Raw genomic sequence first — 22,596 nt, forward strand, 5'->3', positions numbered from 1 at the left:
TAATGAGGTCAGATGTGCACAGTGAAAGGTTAAGAGAAAGATTATGAATGAACTGTGTGAAGAAAGTACTAGATGAGAGAAATAACTGTGCAACAAGCAAGAGCTATTGTGCATGATAGAGGTGAATGAACAGTGACAGTAGTGAGTGGATGAAAATGATGCAGTCTTGATCCTTGGGAGGGGGTGTGGGCAAATCTGGTGAGGCCCACTGGCTTCCAAAAGGAAAACTGCACTTAGCTAAGCTATCATTCCTCCCATCACTCTCAAAGCAAATGATGAGTATGAAATTACCCAAACAAATGCTTGAAGAGTTCTATGAAAAGGAAAAATAATCGTGAAGGGTAACAATAACAGAAAAATGTCAGTGATGAAAGTGTGGATGAAGTGAGCTAATGAACTGAATAAAAATGATGAGCAATTAGTGGAATTCCATGGTAACTGAGAGCTACTCCAAACGAAAACTTTTCTCTACTACATAATGCATCAGTATATTTGAAGAAGAGTATAAGATGAGCAAAAAGGAATGAGTAATATGGCAGTGAATATCAGACAGGAGACAGATGTGATGGTTGCAAAAAATTGTGAATGAAGAGACAGGATTAAGGACAAAAAATTCACTGATGAATAAATATGAAAGTGAATTGTATTACATGAAGAAAGGAGGTAGGCAGAAAAGGAAGCAATGGAAAAATGGGATGGATAAAAGAAAATACTAAACTAGAAAATAAGACATGCAACATTAAGATGCATAACATAATAGGAAAGTGCCCCTAGTGGGAATGGGATGACCTGGTCACACTTTGGCCAAGTTGGTAAAATATTGCCGTTATATTCTGTGTGCAGTGTAAAAGGAAACAAAAAATGGTGGAATAAGGAGACTGGAGACACCTTCTTATGTGTATTTTTATTTAAAAAATGACACAGGACATTTTGCCTGGGCTATCTCCCTTTAAGGGAGATCTCAGCCTAGTATCTAGATGGTTAATAAAGGAAAAGAGAGTTAGTGATAAAGAAAGCAAATGGAGAGCAAAAGAAAATGAAATAAAAGATGATAATGAGAGAAAGATGAGGTTCTCAAAGGAACGTGGTAAAGAGAGCTTAAAAACTCAAGAAATGCTAAAAGTGAAGGCAAGGAAACTGTGATGCTGTAGGTGAGTAGTTTTGAGCCTTTTTGGCATTTTCTACTCTGTGGGAATGATGTTCCACATCCTCAAGATGAACAAGTTCACACCAAAATACGCTTGAGGTATTAACAAGCAATTCTGAACTACAGTAAAATCCCTCTTATCCAGCATCAACAGGACCGCCGACATGCCGGATACTTGAATATTGCCAGATACTTGAATAGAAGTGAAATTATGTCCACAATCACCACCCTACACTCACGCATCTTACCATAACAAAGATCAGCTGATCTGATCAGCTGCTTAAGTGTAAGCACAACATGCTTCCTCTTTTCTACAACTTTAGGCATGATGAAGGCTTCAGGCGATAAACAGTGCACACGTGGGACTGAGTCACTGAGTAAACACAATGCAGTGGGCAGCAGGTGGCACAAAGCAGTGCGCTCTGGTGGCGAGGGGGCAAAGTATGCCTCACGCGGGAATTCTAATCAATTTTTTGAGTACACATTGATTTTTTATTGATTTTACGGCTCGGGGAAAAATATGCCGGATACTTGAAGCTGCCGGATACTCGAATGCCGGATGAGAGGGATTTTACTGTACTCAATTATCATAATTAACATTATCTAATCCAAAACTAGAAATAGTTAGATTGATATCAATATCACTGATGCATGATTTGACATTCACGGTTATTTTAAGAGAATCTTAGTCTGGTAGATACTAGTATTTAAACATCATAATGAAATATGTTCTGCTAAAACAATATGATACTTTCTGCAATAAAATGTTTATCAAACTAGTCTAAAAAGTACAATTGCTAGCTATTAAATCATTATAATCTAAATTCAATATCAAACCGGAGACTACCCACCTTCTTAGGTTGTGGCTGACGATTCCTGCTGCGAAGAGCAGCTTTCATCCTAGCTCGCTCTTCTTGTTTTCTTAACACATCTTGTAAGTGAAACTTCTGAATGACTTTCATTCCCACTGAAGAAATCCTTGGATGACTGAAATCTTTATATGAAGAACGCGAGTGATGCGAAGGGCGTGTAACCTTGGTAGAACTAGATGTGGACTGAGACGTTGACCATAGAGAGTATTTTTGGCGCAGAAGCTTGCTAATAACTATTACACGGCTTTCAGGGCTCCTTGGTGGCTGATGGGAAAGATCAGGTTAAGGAACAATACTAGGCTGTAAAAATATTTGGTTATCTCATTGGCTCATTTTCAGCTGATTTTCATTAAATAATAAAACATGAATTCAAGACACAGGTAGTTACTTACTTCATTGAAAACTTTTAATTACGTTAACCTAGATAACATGGATCTCTACTATGATTGTTTAACAATAGGACTTTCTAATGAGTGAAACATAAATAAATGAACAAGGTTGTTTGCTTTGAAATTCACAGTCCAGTGGAAATGCCCACATCCTTTGTCATCAATGTTACTTCAGTACTTTATAAGTCCAACATGGTGTTCAGATACCTTGAAGAATATCAAGGGAATATATCATAATTCCTAGAACTTTATATTATAAGTGTTTGACCATAATGTCACCTATCCACAAAATGAAATTTTAAAAATTTAAAAAAATACAGAGAACGTATGTAAAAAATAATGACTAATTCTACAGCTACATGAAGAACATACTGGAATCATTGCAATAAATAATGGACATCAATCTCTATTCTGAAGAAAAAAAAAAAGTCAAATGGTCAAATTTTGTCTAAAATTTTCATAAACATTTTTCTGAGTTTTGTGCAACAAATTTGACTTCTTGAAGAAAAATTGTTCTCCACAAATGAAACCCATTATAAAAATGCGTTGTTACATTGAAGACCATAATTTCAAACCAGATGCTCCCCTTAATCTTCATTCATATTACATCCATATACATTCATAGATACATACATCAGCAATCAAAAAAGAAATCAATCCACTCCACTCTACACTTTGGTCTTGACAGAGGTAATTCAATCATACAGAAGAGAAAGATCCCAGTTCCCTGAAAATACCATTTCATCACCTCTTACAACATGCCAACACAAGTATTCTATACTCCATGTCTAAAGAATGGCCTTATGGTTAAACACTAAACACTATGTGTAACTGCACCACAAAATAGTGCTACAAACCAGAGTGTGGTGAACAGTCAGCAGGAGTGGTATTGGCTTATGTGATGCCCTGAGTGAACCCTGACTGTCATTGATAGATTACTGTACAAAGCTAGGATGTGCTTTTTGACCAGTCAGATAAACTCCATTGTCCCTAACATAGCATTCAGTGGGAAGGTTTCCTCTGTCCACTCCCTTCCACATCTCTCTCCTCTGTGTATGGGATCTTCCCCACAGCCAGTATCTTGTTTACCTAAATAACGAGAACTAGGGATCCCAATGGCACATTAGATAACCTGATACTATTACAAAGACATGAAAATGAGCAACAGAAAGCCAATTCTGCAAATGTCATTATCATCATTATTATTACATGAAAACGAGCAATAGAAAGCCAATTGTCTAAATGTCATTATCATTATTATTATTACATGAAAATGAGCAACAGAAAGCCAACTGTGCAAATGTCATTATCATTATTATCATTACATGAAAATGAGCTACAGAAAGTCAATTGCACAAATATCATTATTATTATTATTATTATTTTTTTTTTTTTTTTTTTTTTTTTTTTTTTTTTACAGGCACTCTATGCTGCCCCCTCAATGATGCCACCCTGGGCAACTGCCTATGTTACCCAAAGCTGTTTACCTCTAACAGCCAGGCAGTCACATCCTAGTACCTAAAAATTTTGAATTCCTATAAATAAAATTGTGCAACTGCAGGCCTATGTTTTGCTGGTGAATCTTGTACATTTCTTACCCATTCTTATAATTGAGGATTTCTTGATTACTGAAGCTGTATGTGACAGTGGTCAGCATATGTACAAAGACAACACTCATGTCAAGGTTTTGTTTGAACAATAAACATAACTCATGAAACATCATGAAAACCTGAATGCAGTTACATGCTAGCAGTTGGCAACCCTGAATCACTTAAGCTGCTACTGTTCAGATAAAGGTTCAAAGCTTCATATCCACCACTGATGAGATAATGACTAAAACAAACCAAGGGGATATTTGTTTCTTGTTGCAATAAAGGACCACTTTATTTGTGAACTTACTTCTCCAGTTTGTATACTATGATAAAGACATCCCTAGTGCTGTGTATTATATTGGGAAGTCTTACACTTCATCAAATATATTGTATTGCAGTTTTTATATCAAAATTGTATTTATTTTCTCAAAAATCTTCTCCCACCTGCACACCACTTTTCTACTCAAATTCCACATGAAGGACTAAACTAGGGAAAGCCTGTAGTAATACTTATCTATGCCAATGCTACTTGTGTTGTTTTAAAAGAAACAGGCTCAGGAGCACTAAGAACAGGTAGGGTAGCAAAGGAAAGGGAATACATGCAGAGTAGAAAAAATGATGAAAGGGGGAGGGAGCAAATACAACTGATGCCACATCATAGTCACAAAAAGTAAAGCAGGGAGGGAAGAGACACTGCAGGTTCCCACAACTGACACACTCTTTCTCTGCATCTGCCATAGAAAGCAGACCCATGTCACCACCACTTCTTAGATGTTCATATGGACATACCCAATGTTCATCAACCTGCCCCTGTTGGTCACAGTGAGTGTCTGAAGGAGTGGAGGCACAGTGGATGACCACAGTGAACAAGACATACAAGACAATGTGGTGGTTATGGTAGAATCTCTCAGCAGGAGACAGAGAAAGTACACACAGTGCCAGAGATGGAACAAGACAAAGCACATATGGTGCCTGGAGAGCCACAGCCACCTGTCCCCTGACTAACCAGCACTGTAGGGCCACTAGGTAATGGCTATTTGACACCTACCTGCCAGGGAAAAACCTGCCTTTCCCTATATGACAACTTCTGGGTTGGGCCATGAGGCACGTATCTCTCTCAGCTCCCTACCACCCTCGCATCATGGAACCAGCAGCCAGTCTAGATAAGCCCTGTACCATTTACCCTCTTCCAGTTAGGCTAGCTATAGGGACCCCCCCCTCCCCCTCTCCTGGTCACCAGCCAGGGCAGGGAGCATTCAGTGTCACCATCCTTGGCCTGTTCAGATGTAAGACTAAGCACTTCTTTATTTTTTTTCCTTTTTTTTTTTTTTTACTGATACATTAAAAAGCATAAAACATATAATTTCCTTTTCTTCTCTCTACCTACCATAGTTCAACTCTTTTATTTTGGTTTTATTTATTTGCCTGTTTTTTCTCTTCCTCTTTTCTTAAAAATGTGACCATAATCAGCACAATACTAAACGTCATGTGTGCTTCAGACATTGCTCAAAAAGCATGAAAGGTTCAAAGACATTGAATCTATCAAAGAACACCACACTCACAAGAATACAAACTCTTATGATGTATGAGGTGTGGTGAGTATTCAAGTCCCTATGGCAGTGCTACCAATCATTCCTATGATACAGCAAACAGCACAGTAAGATTAGCTCTTTACCAGATGTTTTAACCAAAATTCATGACATGACTTTTATCTTTGTACGAGGATCTTGTGAGTTTCACATTTACTTGATTTTGTAAACCAAGTAAGAAGAGAAGGAGGAGGCAGGCAGGCAGGCAGGCAGGCAGGCAGGCAGGCAGGCAGGCAGGCAGGCAGGCAGGCAGGCAGGCAGGCAGGCAGGCAGGCAGGCAGGCAGGCAGGCAGGCAGGCAGGCAGACAGACAGACAGACAGACAGACAGACAGACAGACAGACAGACAGACAGACAGACAGACAGACAGACAGACAGACAGACAGACAGACAGAGAGAGAGAGAGAGAGAGAGAGAGAGAGAGAGAGAGAGAGAGAGAGAGAGAGAGAGAGAGAGAGAGAGAGAGAGAGAGAGAGAGAGAGAGAGAGAGAGAGAGAGAGAGAGAGAGAGAGAGAGAGAGAGAATCACTTCTGATATCAAATGTGGACTGGCCTGATAAACTTTAAAATGAAAGTGCTTCCTGTTATTGACCATAACAAATAAATCTAGTAAGGCATCTCACAACTTTATCATTACATTTGAGCATGAGTAAGGAAAGGCTAGACATGCTAACCTTAGTGTTGCATTGAAGAATGTAAGGGAGTACTGAGTAACTGTGTCGGCCACGAGGAAATCTTGGAGGAATGCGGACCAAGTAGGAATATGGGGTCAAGTTGCTGCCAATTCTTTCACTTGGAGTCAGTATCTGGCTCACTCGCTGAAATAAAAACATTTTCAATAAAAATCTCTCTCTCTCTCTCTCTCTCTCCTCAAAATGTAGTTTATTCTACAATTCCTTTATTTATACTACAGTGATGCTAGTGAGCATATTGCCACCACCCACAGTACCCATGGTGAAGCCAGGCTAGTGAGTGTGTTGCTGCCACCATCACCATCTTTACCAGGGGGCCTGGGAGGAACTTACAGCCAGATTATCAATGTACCTCTTTCACTTTCCTCAGTCTTCTAGAGAAAGCGGTTCTCAGCAAGGTATTAGCAGACACTCTCCTCAGTTTTTCTGTGCAAGAGGGTGTTCATTACTGTGTTGGTACTCATGCAAATCACACAATCTTTGAAAACTAGAGAATACACGTATTTTATATATATCAAAATGATGGAAAATATCTTGTGATTCATATTTATATAAATAATGTGGGATATGGTGCTATACACTAGGTTTAGCAGAAAATACCAGGCAGGTCCTTCTGTTGGCAGCCATGGGGAATTTTTCAAGTGAAGCCTGCCAACCTCTAGTTTCACAGCAGCCTCATCAGTATGAAGCAGTACACTCACTTTACCTGGGTAGAGTTGGCTGTGAACATGAGTAAGGAAGAACTGCAGTACACCGCTCCCTAGCTATAAGATTGGGATATGTTCTTAGAAACACAATAGTAAAGCCAGTCCATCATAACAAGGTTGATGGGGGAAGTGCTCTTGCCAACCACCACCACTCTGGGATTTTCTGGCCATCATTTCAAAAGAACCAAAGAAATAAACATATATGCAATGCAAATTTATATTCTAAAAATGAAACAGAAACCCATTAAATAATGAGTGTGCTAAAAGAAACTAAAAAAAACCCTACAATTAACAGCTGAGCTGAAAATGATGAGGACCCCATTCCTATGGCTGGTGAGGGAGGGAGCACAGGGAACCCAGGTATGATTTTTCATATGATGCCTAGAAATCTTATCTGATTCTATAACAAATTTATAATATGATAACATGGAAAAACGATGTAATTAAGCATGAAATAAGTGAAGAGGTTGGCAAAGAGGCAGTGCTGGGCCACTCTTCATGAAGGAGCACCATTAGTTAATTTTTCCACCACTCAACCTCTTCAAATGCTGCTTGAGGAGCCTCCATGTGACTGATAATACATGAAGAGTGGTTTCGAGGTGGGAAGAGGGAACAAGTTATTTGATGATTTGGCTGTTAGCTACTGCCACCCTTGCCACCCACAATGATGCCAGTTTAAGAGACTGATCAATGCTTGTGTGTTTGGCAGCCATGCAATTCTCTCACAACCTGCTGCAGTGAGATTGCCTTGCTTACACCATTAGAATATTGTTTATCATTTGCATTTAGTGATTCAGGTCATAGCTTTGTACCCAAATAACATAGTGAAAGATATGAGGTAATATCAAGAGTGAACATTCATCAACTGTGTGTATAAATAAGCACTCAGCATGTTTTTTTTATTAAGTGTTCAGTACTGCATCAATTTTTATTAATCAACCTTTTTGATGTTTTTACAAAGTCCTACTTATTTGTTATCTTCAGTTATATAAACAAAAAAAAAAAAAAACTTGTGTTGTAGTCTGGAAATATTTGAATTTTGGGGGTACCTGTCCCAGATGTGTTGGAACCATAGTCATTTTCTGCCATTACTTTCATTATAACTCTAATATGACTCATGTCTAAAACAGGTTCTGTTAATGGTGACCTAACAGTATACAAAAAGAAGGATGTATAGACTACACAATCTGATCAAAGAGAAAAAAAATACACAATATACTGTTCTGAAAAAGAATAATTATAAAAGGGCAACTAAAGAGTTTTGTCCATCTAATCTTAAAGATGTCTTTATACTGAAATTATTCAAGTTGTTGGAAGGGGAAAAAACAGAAACAGGTAAAGAAATCCAGAGTTTATCAATAAGAGAGATAAGGTGGCCAAAGCAGAGGTAAGATTGAGGGCCAGTTCCACAGTCTTTTGTAAACACACAAACCAAAACAGGGAGCACCTGAACAAAATGGATATATGTGTGTATACATATATATATATATATATATATATATATATATATATATATATATATATATATATATATATATATATATATATATATATATATGAACACCAGATACCAGATATCCTTCATTTATTGCAATGTTTCACTTTCACAGAAGGCATCATCGAGCTTAAAAAATAAAAAAATAAAAAAAAAAGTATATTAACTAAACATGAAGAATGAAGAAGGATATCTGGTGTATCCCTGTTCTCCACATCTACAATTCAGTACCTGTCTACTATATATATATATATATATATATATATATATATATATATATATATATATATATATATATATATATATACACACACACACACACACACACACACACACACACACACACACGAATCTCATAGCTACTGCCATCATAAAATTCAAGTTTTGCCAGATGGCAGACTGTGAGTTGAAGCTTAACTGAACACAGGTGCATAGTAATAGTACATGTGCATCATAATAAATAAACACATACAGTAAAACATCCATAAACTGAATTATATGGGGCAAGGTGGCCAACGGTTTATCCAAAAGTTCATCTGACAATACACATTTTTGGCCAGTTTCTATGTACATAAACATATACATTTAGTGTTATTTAAAGCATATTTGTTAGTGCATTATAAGCACATTATAAGCCCTGAGATAGATATTTATAGCATATTTTGTTATCCCAAGGAATGTATCAGTCTCAATAATTACTTTTATTATATGCATGTATATTTCACTATTTTGTATATTCATCCATGTGTACCATGGCCAGCCAGTCCTTTCTCCACCTCTCAAGGGAATTTCACACCCACTTCTAGTCCTTAGGGATAACACCTGCATACATATGTTCATCTTTCCTCTTGGTTATTTCTCCTACTTTCTTAACCTTAAGGGGACTTCACACCCACTCCAGTCCCTAGAGAGGCATGGGTTTGCATCCCCACCACTGCCACCACTGTTTCAAATGTGTTTGTCCACCAGACTTTCCGAGTTGTTACCCAGTGTTGATGAGTTTATGGTTGATGATGCTTGTTACTTGCCCAGTTGATGAAGATGCTTGGACTGTTGATAATGTGGAGAACCAGAGTGTAGCGGTGATTCTAGTAACTTGGAGGTCGTGGGAAGTCATATGATATTTTGATGTGTGCGAATAAAAGACACAATGATGAGAGTTCTTGATTTAATGGTGACAGATGCGTTCACATTGGATTCAAGATAGTTATAACATGAGATGAGATGCTTGTTACCTGCCAAGTTGATGAAGATGCTTGGAGTGTTGGTAACGTGGAGAACTGGAGTGTGACAGTGATTCTGGTAGCTTGGAGGTCGTGGGAAGTTGTTTGATATTTTGATATGTGTGCAAATAAAAGACACAATGATGAGAGTTCTTGATTTAATAGGTGACAGATTTGTACACACTGGATTCGAGACAGTTGTAACATAAGATTTGATTTGTACTCTCTCTCTCTCTCTCTCTCTCTTGCTCTGAAGTGATATGATTTATATCTGAGCAGTGTCTCTCATGGCTTACTGTAATTGAGCGGAAATGAGTGAGAGACCAAGACTGACTGCTCATGACTGGGTGAATGATTGACTCTGACTCTGACTGGGACTGAACTCCTGAATGAATTGAGAGCTTGCTACATGCAGCCTTTATTTATCTGAGCTAAGTGGATCACAGATAATTATCTGTAAGGACTGGAAGTGGGTGTGAAATTCCCTTGAGGTAAAGAAGGAGGAGAAATGACCAGGAGGGAAGATGAACACATGTATGCAGGTGTTATCCCTAAGAACTTGAAGTGGGTGTGAAATTCCCTTGGGAGGTGGAGAAAGGACTGGCTGGCCATGGTACATGTGGGATGAATATATATAATATAATATAATTTTATATATATATATATATATATATATATATATATATATATATATATATATATATATATATATATATATATATATATATATATATATATATATATATATATATTTTTTTTTATGTAGGAAGGACACTGACCAAGGGCAACAAAAATCTAATAAAAAAAAATGCCCACTGAAATACCAGTCCCATAAAAGGGTTAAAGCAATGGTCAAAAATTGATGAATAAGTGTCTTGAAACCTCCCTCTTGAAGGAATTCAAGTCATAGGAAGGTGGAAATACAGAAGCAGGCAGGGAGTTCCAGAGTTTACCAGAGAAAGGGATGAATGATTGAGAATACTGGTTAACTCTTGTGTTAGAGAGGTGGACAGAATAGGGGTGAGAGAAAGAAGAAAGTCTTGTGCAGCGAGGCCGAGGGAGGAGGGGAGGCATGCAGTTAGCAAGATCAGAAGAGCAGTTAGCATGAAAAGAGCGGTAGAAGACAGCTAGATATGCAACATTGCGGCGGAGAGAGGCTGAAGACAGTCAGTTAGAGGAGTTGATGAGACGAAAAGCTTTTGATTCCACCCTGTCTAGAAGAGCAGTATGAGTGGAACCCCCCCAGACACGTGAAGCATATTCCATACATGGACGGATAAGGCCCTTGTACAGAGTTAGCAGCTGGGGGGGGTGGGGTGAGAAAAACTGGCGGAGACGTCTCAGAACACCTAACTTCATAGAAGCTGTTTTAGCTAGAGATGAGATGTGAAGTTTCCAGTTCAGATTATAAGTAAAGGACAGACCGAGGATGTTCAGTGTAGAAGAGGGGGACAGTTGAGTGTCATTGAAGAAGAGGGGATAGTTGTCTGGAAGGTTGTGTCGAGTTGATAGCTGGAGGAATTGAGTTTTTGAGGCATTGAACAATACCAAGTTTGCTCTGCCCCAATCAGAAATTTTAGGAAGATCAGAAGTCAGGCGTTCTGTGGCTTTCCTGCGTGATATGTTTACCTCCTGAAGGGTTGGAAGTCTATGAAAAGTGCAGGGTGGTATCATCAGCGTAGGAGTGGACAGGACAAGAGGTTTGGTTTAGAAGATCATTAATGAATAATAAGAAGAGAGTGGGTGACAGGAGAGAACCCTGAGGAACACCACTGTTAATAGATTTAGGAGAAGAACAATGACCGTCTACCACAGCAGCAATAGAACGGTCAGAGAGGAAACTTGAGATGAAGTTACAGAGAGAAGGATAGAAACCGTAGGAGGGTAGTTTGGAAATCAAAGCTTTGTGCCAGACTCTATCAAAAGCTTTTGATATGTCCAAGGCAACAGCAAAAGTTTCACCAAAATCTCTAAAAGAGGATGACCAAGACTCAGTAAGGAAAGCCAGATCACCAGTAGAGCAACCTTGACGGAACCCATACTGGTGATCAGATAGAAGGTTGTGAAGTGATAGATGTTTAAGAATCTTCCTGTTGAGGATAGATTCAAAAACTTTAGATAGGCAGGAAATTAAAGCAATAGGACGGTAGTTTGAGGGATTAGAATGGTCACCCTTTTTAGGAACAGGTTGAATGTAGGCAAACTTCCAGCAAGAAGGAAAGGTAGATGTTGACAGACAGAGCTGAAAGAGTTTGACTAGGCAAGGTGCAAGCACGGAGGCACAGTTTCGGAGAACAATAGGAGGGACCCCATCAGGTCCATAAGCCTTCCGAGGGTTTAGGCCAGCGAGGGCATGGAAAACATCATTGCGAAGAATTTTAATAGGTGGCATGAAGTAGTCAGAGGGTGGAGGAGAGGATGGAACAAGCCCAGAATCGTCCAAGGTAGAGTTTTTAGCAAAGGTTTGAGCAAAGAGTTCAGCTTTAGAAATAGATGTGACAGCAGTGGTGCCATCTGGTTGAAATAGAGGAGGAAAAGAAGAAGAAGCAAAGTTATTGGAGATATTTTTGGCTAGATGCCAGAAATCACGAGGGGAGTTAGATCTTGAAAGGTTTTGACATTTTCTGTTAATGAAGGAGTTTTTGGCTAGTTGGAGAACAGACTTGGCATGGTTCCGGGCAGAAATATAAAGTGCATGATATTCTGGTGATGGAAGGCTTAAGTACCTTTTGTGGGCCACCTCTCTATCACGTATAGCACAAGAACAAGCTGTGTTAAACCAGGGTTTAGAAGGTTTAGGACGAGAAAAAGAGTGAGGAATGTATGCCTCCATGCCAGACACTATCACCTCTGTTATGCGCTCAGCACACAAAGACGGGTCTCTGACACGGAAGCAGTAGTCATTCCAAGGAAAATCAGCAAAATACCTCATCAGGTCCCCCCAACTATATATATATATATATATATATATATATATATATATATATATATATATATATATATATATATATATATATATATATATATATATATATATAGTAATAGTAATTGTTGAGACTGATACAGGAAGTCTTGGAGGCCATCATGAAGCTAGGAGTGGCGGAGACAAACAGGTGGTCACTGAACAACAAGCACGTGTATTCAAGCCGAGTCCTGTGTAACTGAGGCGCAGCCACAGCGTTGCCAGATGAAGTTCAGTTGGCACACCAGTTATTTACATAACTCAACCTAAAGTTCAATTTATCTGATAAATCATCTGTCAGCTTGCCATTTTTTCTAAAGTTCGATTTAGATGAAATGTGTTCAATCAGCTGGCCACTTTTTCACATAAACTGACCAAAATTGTTTGGTTGCCATAAGGGCATTTAGGTTATCCGATATTATGCTTATTAGGGTTCAGTTTAGGGAGGTTTTACAATTGTAAATACAATTCTAGAAGCAGTAATGTTAACTTTTAGCATATTTACATTAATGTAGCACACTTATAATTATTACAAAGAAATGTATAGTTATGGGCTAGTTAGGTTAGTTTAGCTAGCAGGTACTACCTAGCAGCCCCATCACCATAGCAACTCAAGCCAGTTAATAAGGCACCACTCTGCCCTGTCAAGGCATCCTACACACACACCTGTGCTGTTCTTGTAGAACAGAACCTACTTTAAGGGACTTGTATGTGTTTCAGTCATCCTTCAAGCTGGACCTATCCCAAACATACAATCTACAATAGTTATAAAGAATCTACAAAGACCTACACCCCTTCATTAAAGATAAGGGAAGTAAAGCATTTCAATATAACATAAAATAACACAAAATGGCTTATAACATACCTTGGCTAATACAGCTTTTGTTTTGAAGCAGTCAAGTAGTAGTGATGGAAAATCTGTTTTTTCTTCTTCCACCTTCTCTGCCATCAATCTCTTCATCTCTCTTCTTCCTCTAGTGGCTGTTTTTACCCTTGCTGACTTCTCTTTCACAACTGATGATTTTGGATGTCTGAGAGCCAAATCCTGAGAGTCAAGAGATACCAGTGGTTGCTTCTGCTTTTGAAACTTCAGTGCAACTGGAGAGACACAACTAGAGATGCTCGTTGTCGATCTGGTGAGGCATTACATAGTGTGCATGAGCTGCTTGAAATTGTTACAGAGCAGAGGATGATTAATATCACTATACTTCAATCATTCAAAACTAACCGAGTATGATAGTTTGTCTCAGAACTGGAGCTATCCAAAAGGCAATGAGTCCTTTCTTGTAAAACCTCTACTTCCTCTTGAACCATATCAGAATCTTGCTGGAGTGTCATGCGAGATGTAGGTGATTGAATCTTTGCACAGTGACCATGTTCCAACCTGAGAGGCGGTACCCCTCTTTGTGCACCCACAGAAGTGTTGAAGAAGCTGTCTTGACAAGCCATTTTTTATTCTGAAAGAGAGAGAGAATATACATACATGTATGATTGAACAACTGGAATCTCTCTTGGATTTTACTATGTAATGACAGGAAAGCCCAAGAATTAAAACAGGTTTTCCATCCTAACTAAATCCACAAATGTTTGAAACACAGAGCCAAGTAATGTAGGATAAGAGTCTGAAGGGCAAACCATTCACTGATAAAATTTTCTTGCAATACACTCCCAAGGATCAGAGTCACTAGTAACATTGGTATAACCCCCAATTTTGCTAGTTTAGTTTGGTAACTATACAATATATCTCTGATTAGGAGTGAAGATGAGGCCAGTTGTGACATGACAGATATTAGACCTGACAACCAACAGTGGCACTCTTACTAACGAGACTAAAATCAGCCACACCTCAGCTTTCCTCTGTAGCTCCATGGATCCATTCTTAGTTCATATTGGGCTTGTAATTTCCTCCATTGAGGTGAATTAACAAGAGATGTGAGTATGATTAATGATAACTTATGGGAAGGTGTATTTCGAGTCAAAGTTGAGATGTGGGTTATAGAGTTCCCACCTGTGAGTAAGTGCATCCCTGCACCAGCCCTACACTACCAAACTTAAAAGTTCATCACCAGCAGCCTGCCCTTACACTCCATTTGTTGTGAGGGAAGGATGCTGGACCTGGACAAATGAAGCCAAACAATGGAGTCACAACTCTACCCCTTTCCCCTTCAGTACACGCAAGACCCTCAGTGGTAGGAGTATTTTGTTGGTCCAACTTGGCATAGGGGCACAAATTGAGGTGAGTCTTTATTGTGTGTGTTAGTTCTCTTGAGATGAAGTACATGTGGTGTGCTGATTGGGCAGCACCACAATTGTTGAATGCAATAATTCTTCCCTGCTACCATTAAAGATTGCCACTGGTATTCAGCAGAGAGGGATCACTTCTCTCCACTTGTATAATGTATACACAGATATTCTTCATGCTGCTCTTCATAATACAGGCATTGGCTGCCTCATACATGGAGAGCATTAACCCACTGATTTACGATGATGCTGTCTTGCTAGCATCCTTAGCAGGTACTCTGCAGGTCTTTATTGATGTGTCAGGTATATGGTTCCAAGCATAGCATTGTCTAAAACACAACTAAAGCACAGTCCATTGCAACATCACCAGTCACACTCCAAAATGCAATCAACATGACTCAAATGAACTGCACTGACATGTGGATAAATTCAAGTATGTGCTTGGGCCATACTATGACATGACTGTTGATAATGACATCAAAAAGACAGGACACCAACTAACAGTCACAAGGCAACACTCTGCTTGAGAAATTTTCCTTGGAGCCACTGCTATTCTCTCTCTACTGTTTATCATAATGACATCCCCAACTTGCTTTTAAGGCTAAACAGATGAACCAATTCATCTCTTGCTTTCATCAGGCATGGGATGCCTGATGGGTAGCTGATGTTCAGCTACCCAACTGAACCAGTTCATTCCTTGCCTTCACGACATGGGATGAAGGGTCTGGGACTCTGGGTGTAATCTGCTAACAGTGTACATTCAGCATGAAGAGTAGGGTGAAGCAATAAGAAAATTCCATCACCATCTCCATCAGGCAGGGATAGATCTATGTATGTGGATGCAAATAACAGAAGTAGCTGGGCCTGTTGTTGGTAGAGATATGGGATGTTGCTGTCTATACTGCTCTAAGCACAGCTTAGAGCAGTATATATATATATATATATATATATATATATATATATATATATATTTTTTTTTTTTTTTTTTTTTTTTTGTTGGGGGAAGGTGAGGCAGGGAGGGAGGGAGGAAGGATGCCCAGCTTTCAAATATCATGGGAACACTTCAAAATAAATACATTCACCATGAGAAGTATCTCTGCCATAGTCAAATCTTTATCAGATTTATATCTTTTATCTTTATTTATTTGTAATTTTTTACACACCATCAGTCAACCAACAAATTATCACCAAGAGCCAGTGACTCTTGGTACACACTACAATATATCTTTTGAGATTTTGTGATAAGACATCATTATATGAATTTACATTTAGTTTTGAAAAGCCCTAAAGGTCAAAACTGTCACATGGTTAGTGTACCAGTACCCAGCAGTTATTTATTTATTTATTTTTTATCCCATCAATATTAAATTTGTAGCAGGGTGGGAGGGGGAGGAGGCAGTAGACACCTGCCAAAATGATAATTACTCCCAGTGAGGTTTAAAGCACTGTTCAGGGGGTGCTGTGAACTTATCATTAAACCCAGCTGTGACCTCACTGAACGTTTCTCTTTGTGTCTCACAACACAAGGGGGCAGTCACAGCCTGCCCTCTAAAGACAACTCTCTTCCACCACACAAAACTACAAGCATCTAATAACACACACACCCTTCATTCAAAAATTTTAAAATCATCATGGCGACTCCTACACCAGCCTCAGAGTCCCCATCTGGGGAAGGGACCATGAATGTCCCCAGATCAGACTGCCTTTCTGTTGACGACCCTAAGTGTCTTGACACCCCCCTCAACTTTTTCTTCATTAACTTCTGCAACATTCGCGGTCTAAGATCTAATTTTCAATCTGTAGAACACCACCTCTCCTCTTCTAAACCTCATCTTCTTTTCCTCACTGAAACTCAGGTGTCTGAGGCAACTGACAGTAGCCCATTTTCTGTTCCCTCCTACTTTCTCTATCCTCATTTTCAATCCAAAGCTGGATGCTGTGTTTATGTGCGCAATGACATAACCTGCTCTCATGCCCACGCTCTTGAATCTTCCGAGTTTTCCACCATCTGGCTATAACTACAGAGTCACTCTCAAACTAAATTTATCTGTGCTGTATACCTCTCACCTAACTCCTCTATGAGAAATTCTTTGACTACTTAACTTCCAAAGTGGAGCACATTCTCTCTTCAATTTTTGCAGAGATCTCCATTCTTGGAGACTTCAATGTTCACCACCAGCTTTGGCTTTCCTCTCCCTTCACTGACCATCCTGGTGAACTAGCCAACAACTTTGCTATCCTCCACGACCTAGAGCAATTGGTGCAACACCCTACTCGTATTCCTGACTGTCTTGGAGATACGCCCAACATTCTTGACCTTTTTTCTGACCTCTAATCCTTCTGTTTATCCTGTCACCCTTTCTTCTCCGTTGGGCTCCTCCGATTACAATCTCATATCTGTATCTTGTCCTATCGCTCCAATCCCTCCTCAGGATCCCCTAAGCGAAGGTGCCTCTGGCATTTTGCCTCTGCTAGTTGGGGGGATCTGAGGAGCTATTTTGTTGATTTTCCTTGGAATGACTACTGCTTCCGTGTCAGAGACCCATCTTTGTGTGCTGAGCGCATATCAGAGGTGATAGTGTCTGGCATGGAGGCGTACATTCCTCACTCTTTTTCTCATCCCCGACCTTCTAAACCTTGGTTTAACACAGCTTGTTCTCGTGCTATGCATGATGAGAGGTGGCCCACAAAAGGTACTTAAGCCTTTCATCACCAGAATCTCATGCACTTTATATTTCTGCCCGGAACCATGCCAAGTCTGTTCTCCAACTAGCCAAAAACTCCTTCATTAACAGAAAGTGTCAAAACCTTTCAAGATCTAACTCCCCTCGTGATTTCTGGCATCTAGCGAAAAATATTTCCAATAACTGCTTCTTCTTCTTTCCCTCCTCTATTTCAACCAGATGGCACCACTGCTATCACATCTATTTCTAAAGCTGAACTCTTCGCTCAAACCTTTGCTAAAAACTCTACCTTGGACGATTCTGGGCTTGTTCCTCCCTCTCCTCCACCCTCTGACTACTTCATGCCACCTATTAAAATTCTTCACAATGATGTTTTCCATGCCCTCACTGGCCTAAACCCTTGGAAGGTTTATGGACCTGATGGGGTCCCTCCTATTGTTTTCCGAAACTGTGCCTCCGTACTTGCACCTTGCCTAGTCAAACTCTTTCAGCTCTGTCTGTCAACATCTACCTTTCCTTCTTGCTGGAAGTTTGCCTACACTCAACCTGTCCCTAAAAAGGATGACCGTTCTAATCCCTCAAACTACCGTCCTATTGCTTTAATTTCCTGCCTATCTAAAGTTTTTGAATCTATCCTCAACAGGAAGATTCTTAAACATCTATCACTTCACAACCTTCTATCTGACTGTCAGTATGGGTTCCATCAAGGCTGCTCTACTGGCAATCTTCTGGCTTTCCTTACTGAGTCTTGGTCATCTTTTAGAGATTTTGGTGAAACTTTTGCTGTTGCCTTGGACATATCAAAAGCTTTTGATAAAGTCTGGCACAAAGCTTTGATTTCCAAACTACCCTCCTACGACTTCTATCCTTCTCTCTGTAACTTCATCTCAAGTTTCCTTTCTGACTGTTCTATTGCTGCTGTGGTAGACGGTCACTGTTCTTCTCCTAAATCTATTAACAGTGGTGTTCCTCAGGGTTCTGTCCTGTCACCCACTCTCTTCTTATTATTCATTAATGATCTTCTAAACCAAACTTCTTGTCCTATCCACTCCTACGCTGATGATACCACCCTGCACTTTTCCAAGTCTTTTCATAGATGTCCAACCCTTCAGGAGGTAAACATTTCACACAGGGAAGCCACAGAATGCTTGACTTCTGGTCTTTCTAAAATTTCTGATTGGGGCAGAGCAAATTTGGTATTGTTCAATGCCTCAAAAACTCAATTCCTCCATTTATCAACTCGACACAACCTTCCAGACAACTATCCCCTCTTCTTCAATGACACTTAACTGTCCCCCTCTTCTACACTGAACATCCTTGGTCTGTCCTTTACTTATAATCTGAACTGGAAACTTCACATCTCATCTCTAGCTAAAACAGCTCCTATGAAGTTAGGCGTTCTGAGATGTCTCCACCAGTTTTTCTCACCCCCCAGCTGCAAACTCTGTACAAGGGCCTTATCTATCCATGTATGGAGTATGCTTCAGATGTCTGGGGGGGGTGGGTTCCACTCATACTGCTCTTCTAGACAGGGTGGAATCAAAAGCTTTTTGTTTCATCAACTCCTCTCCTCTAACCGACTGTCTTCAGCCTCTCTCTCTCACCGCCGCAATGTTGCATCTCTAGCTGTCTTCTACTGCTATTTTCATGCTAACTGCTCATCTGATCTTGCTAACTGCATGCCTCTCCTCCTCCCGCGGCCTCGCTGCACAACTTTCTTCTTTCTCTCACCCCTATTCTGTCCACCTCTCTAACGCAAGAGTTTAACCAGTATTCTTAATCATTCATCCCTTTCTCTGGTAAACTCTGGAACTCCCTGCCTGCTTCTGTATTTCCACCTTCCTATGACTTGAATTCCTTCAAGAGGGAGGTTTCAAGACACTTATTCATCAATTTTTGACCACTGCTTTGACCCTTTTATGGGACTGGCATTTCAGTGGACATCTTTTTTTTACTGGATTTTTGTTGCCCTTGGCCAGTGCCCTTCCTACATAAAAAAAAAAAACTATATCAAATAATATAATAAATAACCAAGAAAAGGGGGAAGGATCTTATTAATGTAATCTCATGCAATAGCTCCTTCTGTTGGGTAATTCAGAACTGGAATTTTTTTGCCTCAGCATGTAACTGCATCCATTAGCTGGCAGTTTTCAGATCTGCATTCCATTCTTTTTTGGGTGATAAACTGTACAGTTTTTAATTCCACACTACCTATTCTCATACCTTACTCCCCTCCTTCCCCATTTTCTTCTCTTGAAGACTTGACAGTATTTAACATTTACATGCCATATAGCCAATGACATATCTCAAAACAAAATACATAAATCCAGTCTCTATCACAAGGACATTATAGTGTAGTACTGTTTGGCACTCACTAGACTGACTGGTGTATCTGAGTTTTACATTTTTAGCTACACCAAATCTCCCTCCACCCAGCCTTGGCTGGACAATGGCTGGAGATGCTCCATCATGTAAGAGAATAAGTGTACACAGGATGCATATCCACTGGACACCCTAGTAAGCTGCAGAAACAGGATCACCTGCAACTGATCCAGAGCTCTCTAATCTTTGGACAGATGTGTATACATTAAGAGACACTGGAAAGGAGGGGATGTGGTCTGTGACTTACTCACAAAACATGAAATACTTGTTTCCCACCACAAAATCTTTGTATAGACACTAGATCAAGGGCAGGAGACAGATAAAAGACAGTTCATTGAAACATCAACTTGGCCATGATATCACACTCTCTATGGCATCTAGGTGGTGATGCCACCAGAAAGACCCTCACCAGAAAGAATCTTGTTCAAATCCAAAAATCTTGTCCCCATTTTTATTTTTTTCTAAGATTTACACATCATACAAAATGTTGCCTTCTCTTTAAGGGTTAATAGTTGTACTGTACAAGTATCTTCAGTTTGATGTGGTATTAATTCAAGAATTAAAAATTAAAAATTAAGAATGTATAATATTGTACTACCAGAGAAACTAGTACATGCTGACCCTAGACACTAGTCATTATTGATATAGTCACAAATCTAGAAACATTAGATCACTGATTGACTTTCTTGGTGAATCAATATTCTCCCTAAGGCACATTATATGCATTTCATGTCCTTCACCCATCCTTTGCCTCATATCTTAACATTTCCCAACTGGTCTACCTAACTTTACTTCTCACATCATTACATTTCTTCCTTATCTTTTTTAGTTCCAAATAACTATCCTTAGGACTTGGTGTTAGTCCTCATTATTAATAAAAATAAAAATTTAAACACAGCTGTGACCTGTTTTTACTTCTATAAAAAAGAAAAATTCTTCGAGGTTAACAGGAATATACTTTAGCCCTGTATATTCAGTATTGTACTGTGCAGGCATTTTGCTATGTGGGGAAGTGATTTCTCATTTTTTTTTCTTCTGTTTAGGCAACTGTTTTTTACTTTATCAGCATGAAATGTTCCCATGTGGGAATAGTGGCAGAGGCAGTGTAGCAGTAGGTGTTCTGGAGTGTCCGGCTGTGTGAGACACCAGGGGTAGTGAGGTCACTGTCATATGCAAAAGTCCTTCTGTGTGAAAGTGTATCTTATGTTCCACTCTGTTATCTTTGCACAAACTCGTGTGCAAAAGGGCCTATAGGATTGGTATCCCAATCAGAGCAAGCACAATCATCAGTTGTCATTATGAGTGTATATAACACACCACCAGTAGTCTTATAATCTATTATTTACTGAATATTTGAATCTCCGGTAAGTCTGTTTTCTTTCCAGCCAAAATAGGTGGCCTTGTTTTAGATAGATTACCACAATCACTATGTGTTATCAAATAAATAAGAAACACATTTTATTACGATTTTTGGAGTGGACATCAGCATCATCACACTGGAGGTGAAGGACCAACCTACTAAGACCAATATATGGCAATTTTTTTTAGATTTACACAATAATCCCCTTATCCCCCTAACCTACCTGGGAGGACTGCACTGCCCTGGCCCCCCTCCAGAAATACTAATCTAACCTAACCTTGCTGATGGGGTAGCACCTTCCTCGATCTCCCTCAGGGATACTGATCTAACTTAACCTAACCTCATCCTACAGGATCAGTTTTTTTGGGGAAGTGCCCATGTCTATTTTGAAAATTATGGATTTCCCATGGAAACTCAGATAAAGCTTCTTAGAATCCAGTAGGGTATGCAAAAAATCACATTCCCAATGTTGTAGAGTATAGCATAAATCTAAATATCCAATAAATGAGTTAACAGTGAACATTTATCACCGAAATATTACTTGAGACAGCGTGAGTCATTCCCTTCTCTACACTACCAAAAGATACGTGGAATTCTCAGTATTTACTTAAAAAGTTAAAGTGCAGGATATGTCCATATTGTGGGGAACTGTGCGAGTCGGAGGTACTCGGAGGATTCAAATATTCGATAAATAATAAATTACAAGACAACTGATGATGCCTTATAATTATACACTCATAGTCACAATAATTAATGATGATCACGCTTGCTCTGGTTCGCATATCCTATAGACCCTTTCATACGCTAATTTGAGCAAAAATAACAGAGGGGCGTGGACAAGATACACTTACGCACAGACGGACACTTTTGCACACGACATCGCCCCAGGGTCTCCAGTTGTTGTTCTTGTTGAGGATTTGATGGAGCCGTGTAGGGTGAGGTGTTACATTCTCTAGTGTCCCGGTGCTGGTAGCAGTTGTTAGCTGGTTAAATTCTGGAGAAATGTCCAGTCTTCTGGAGGAAAACCTGATAGTGTGCTTGAGTGTCTTGAAAGCCAAGCCGGCGGGGTCTCCAGTCACTAGTGACAATTTTATTTTTTGTTTATACATGTGACGGCAAGGATACATGGCGCGATACATTGTGGAAGAAAAATAAGTTCTTGGTGAACTATCCTTAAAATATCTCATCCTTGCACTAGATTCACTTACCTCACTAGTACACTCAGTTCTCCTTGCCCCAACCGTCAGTATGCCTATTAAGTGG

General features: G+C 39.5%; 1 protein-coding gene across 4 annotated transcripts in view; it reads right to left on the reverse strand.

Moving 5' to 3' along the window:
* LOC135099898 (dynein axonemal heavy chain 3-like) overlaps window positions 1-22,596 on the reverse strand; it is a 430,253-nt gene that overhangs the window by 405,314 nt on the left and 2,343 nt on the right. For 3 of the 4 annotated variants that reach the window (XM_064002569.1, XM_064002565.1, XM_064002567.1), the window contains exons 2-5: window positions 13,895-14,123; window positions 13,532-13,799; window positions 6,262-6,405; window positions 1,999-2,283 (exon numbers count right to left, since the gene is read on the reverse strand). In XM_064002569.1, coding sequence (XP_063858639.1) covers window positions 1,999-2,283; window positions 6,262-6,405; window positions 13,532-13,799; window positions 13,895-14,115 — 918 coding nt within the window. In that variant the 5' untranslated portion in view covers window positions 14,116-14,123. Of the gene's footprint in view, window positions 1-1,998; window positions 2,284-6,261; window positions 6,406-13,531; window positions 13,800-13,894; window positions 14,124-22,541 lie in introns of all 4 variants that reach the window. The other variant, XM_064002566.1, reaches the window with a different exon arrangement.

This window comes from Scylla paramamosain, chromosome 4, assembly GCF_035594125.1.
Source record: "Scylla paramamosain isolate STU-SP2022 chromosome 4, ASM3559412v1, whole genome shotgun sequence".
In the NCBI taxonomy this organism is placed as follows: Eukaryota; Metazoa; Arthropoda; class Malacostraca; order Decapoda; family Portunidae; genus Scylla; species Scylla paramamosain.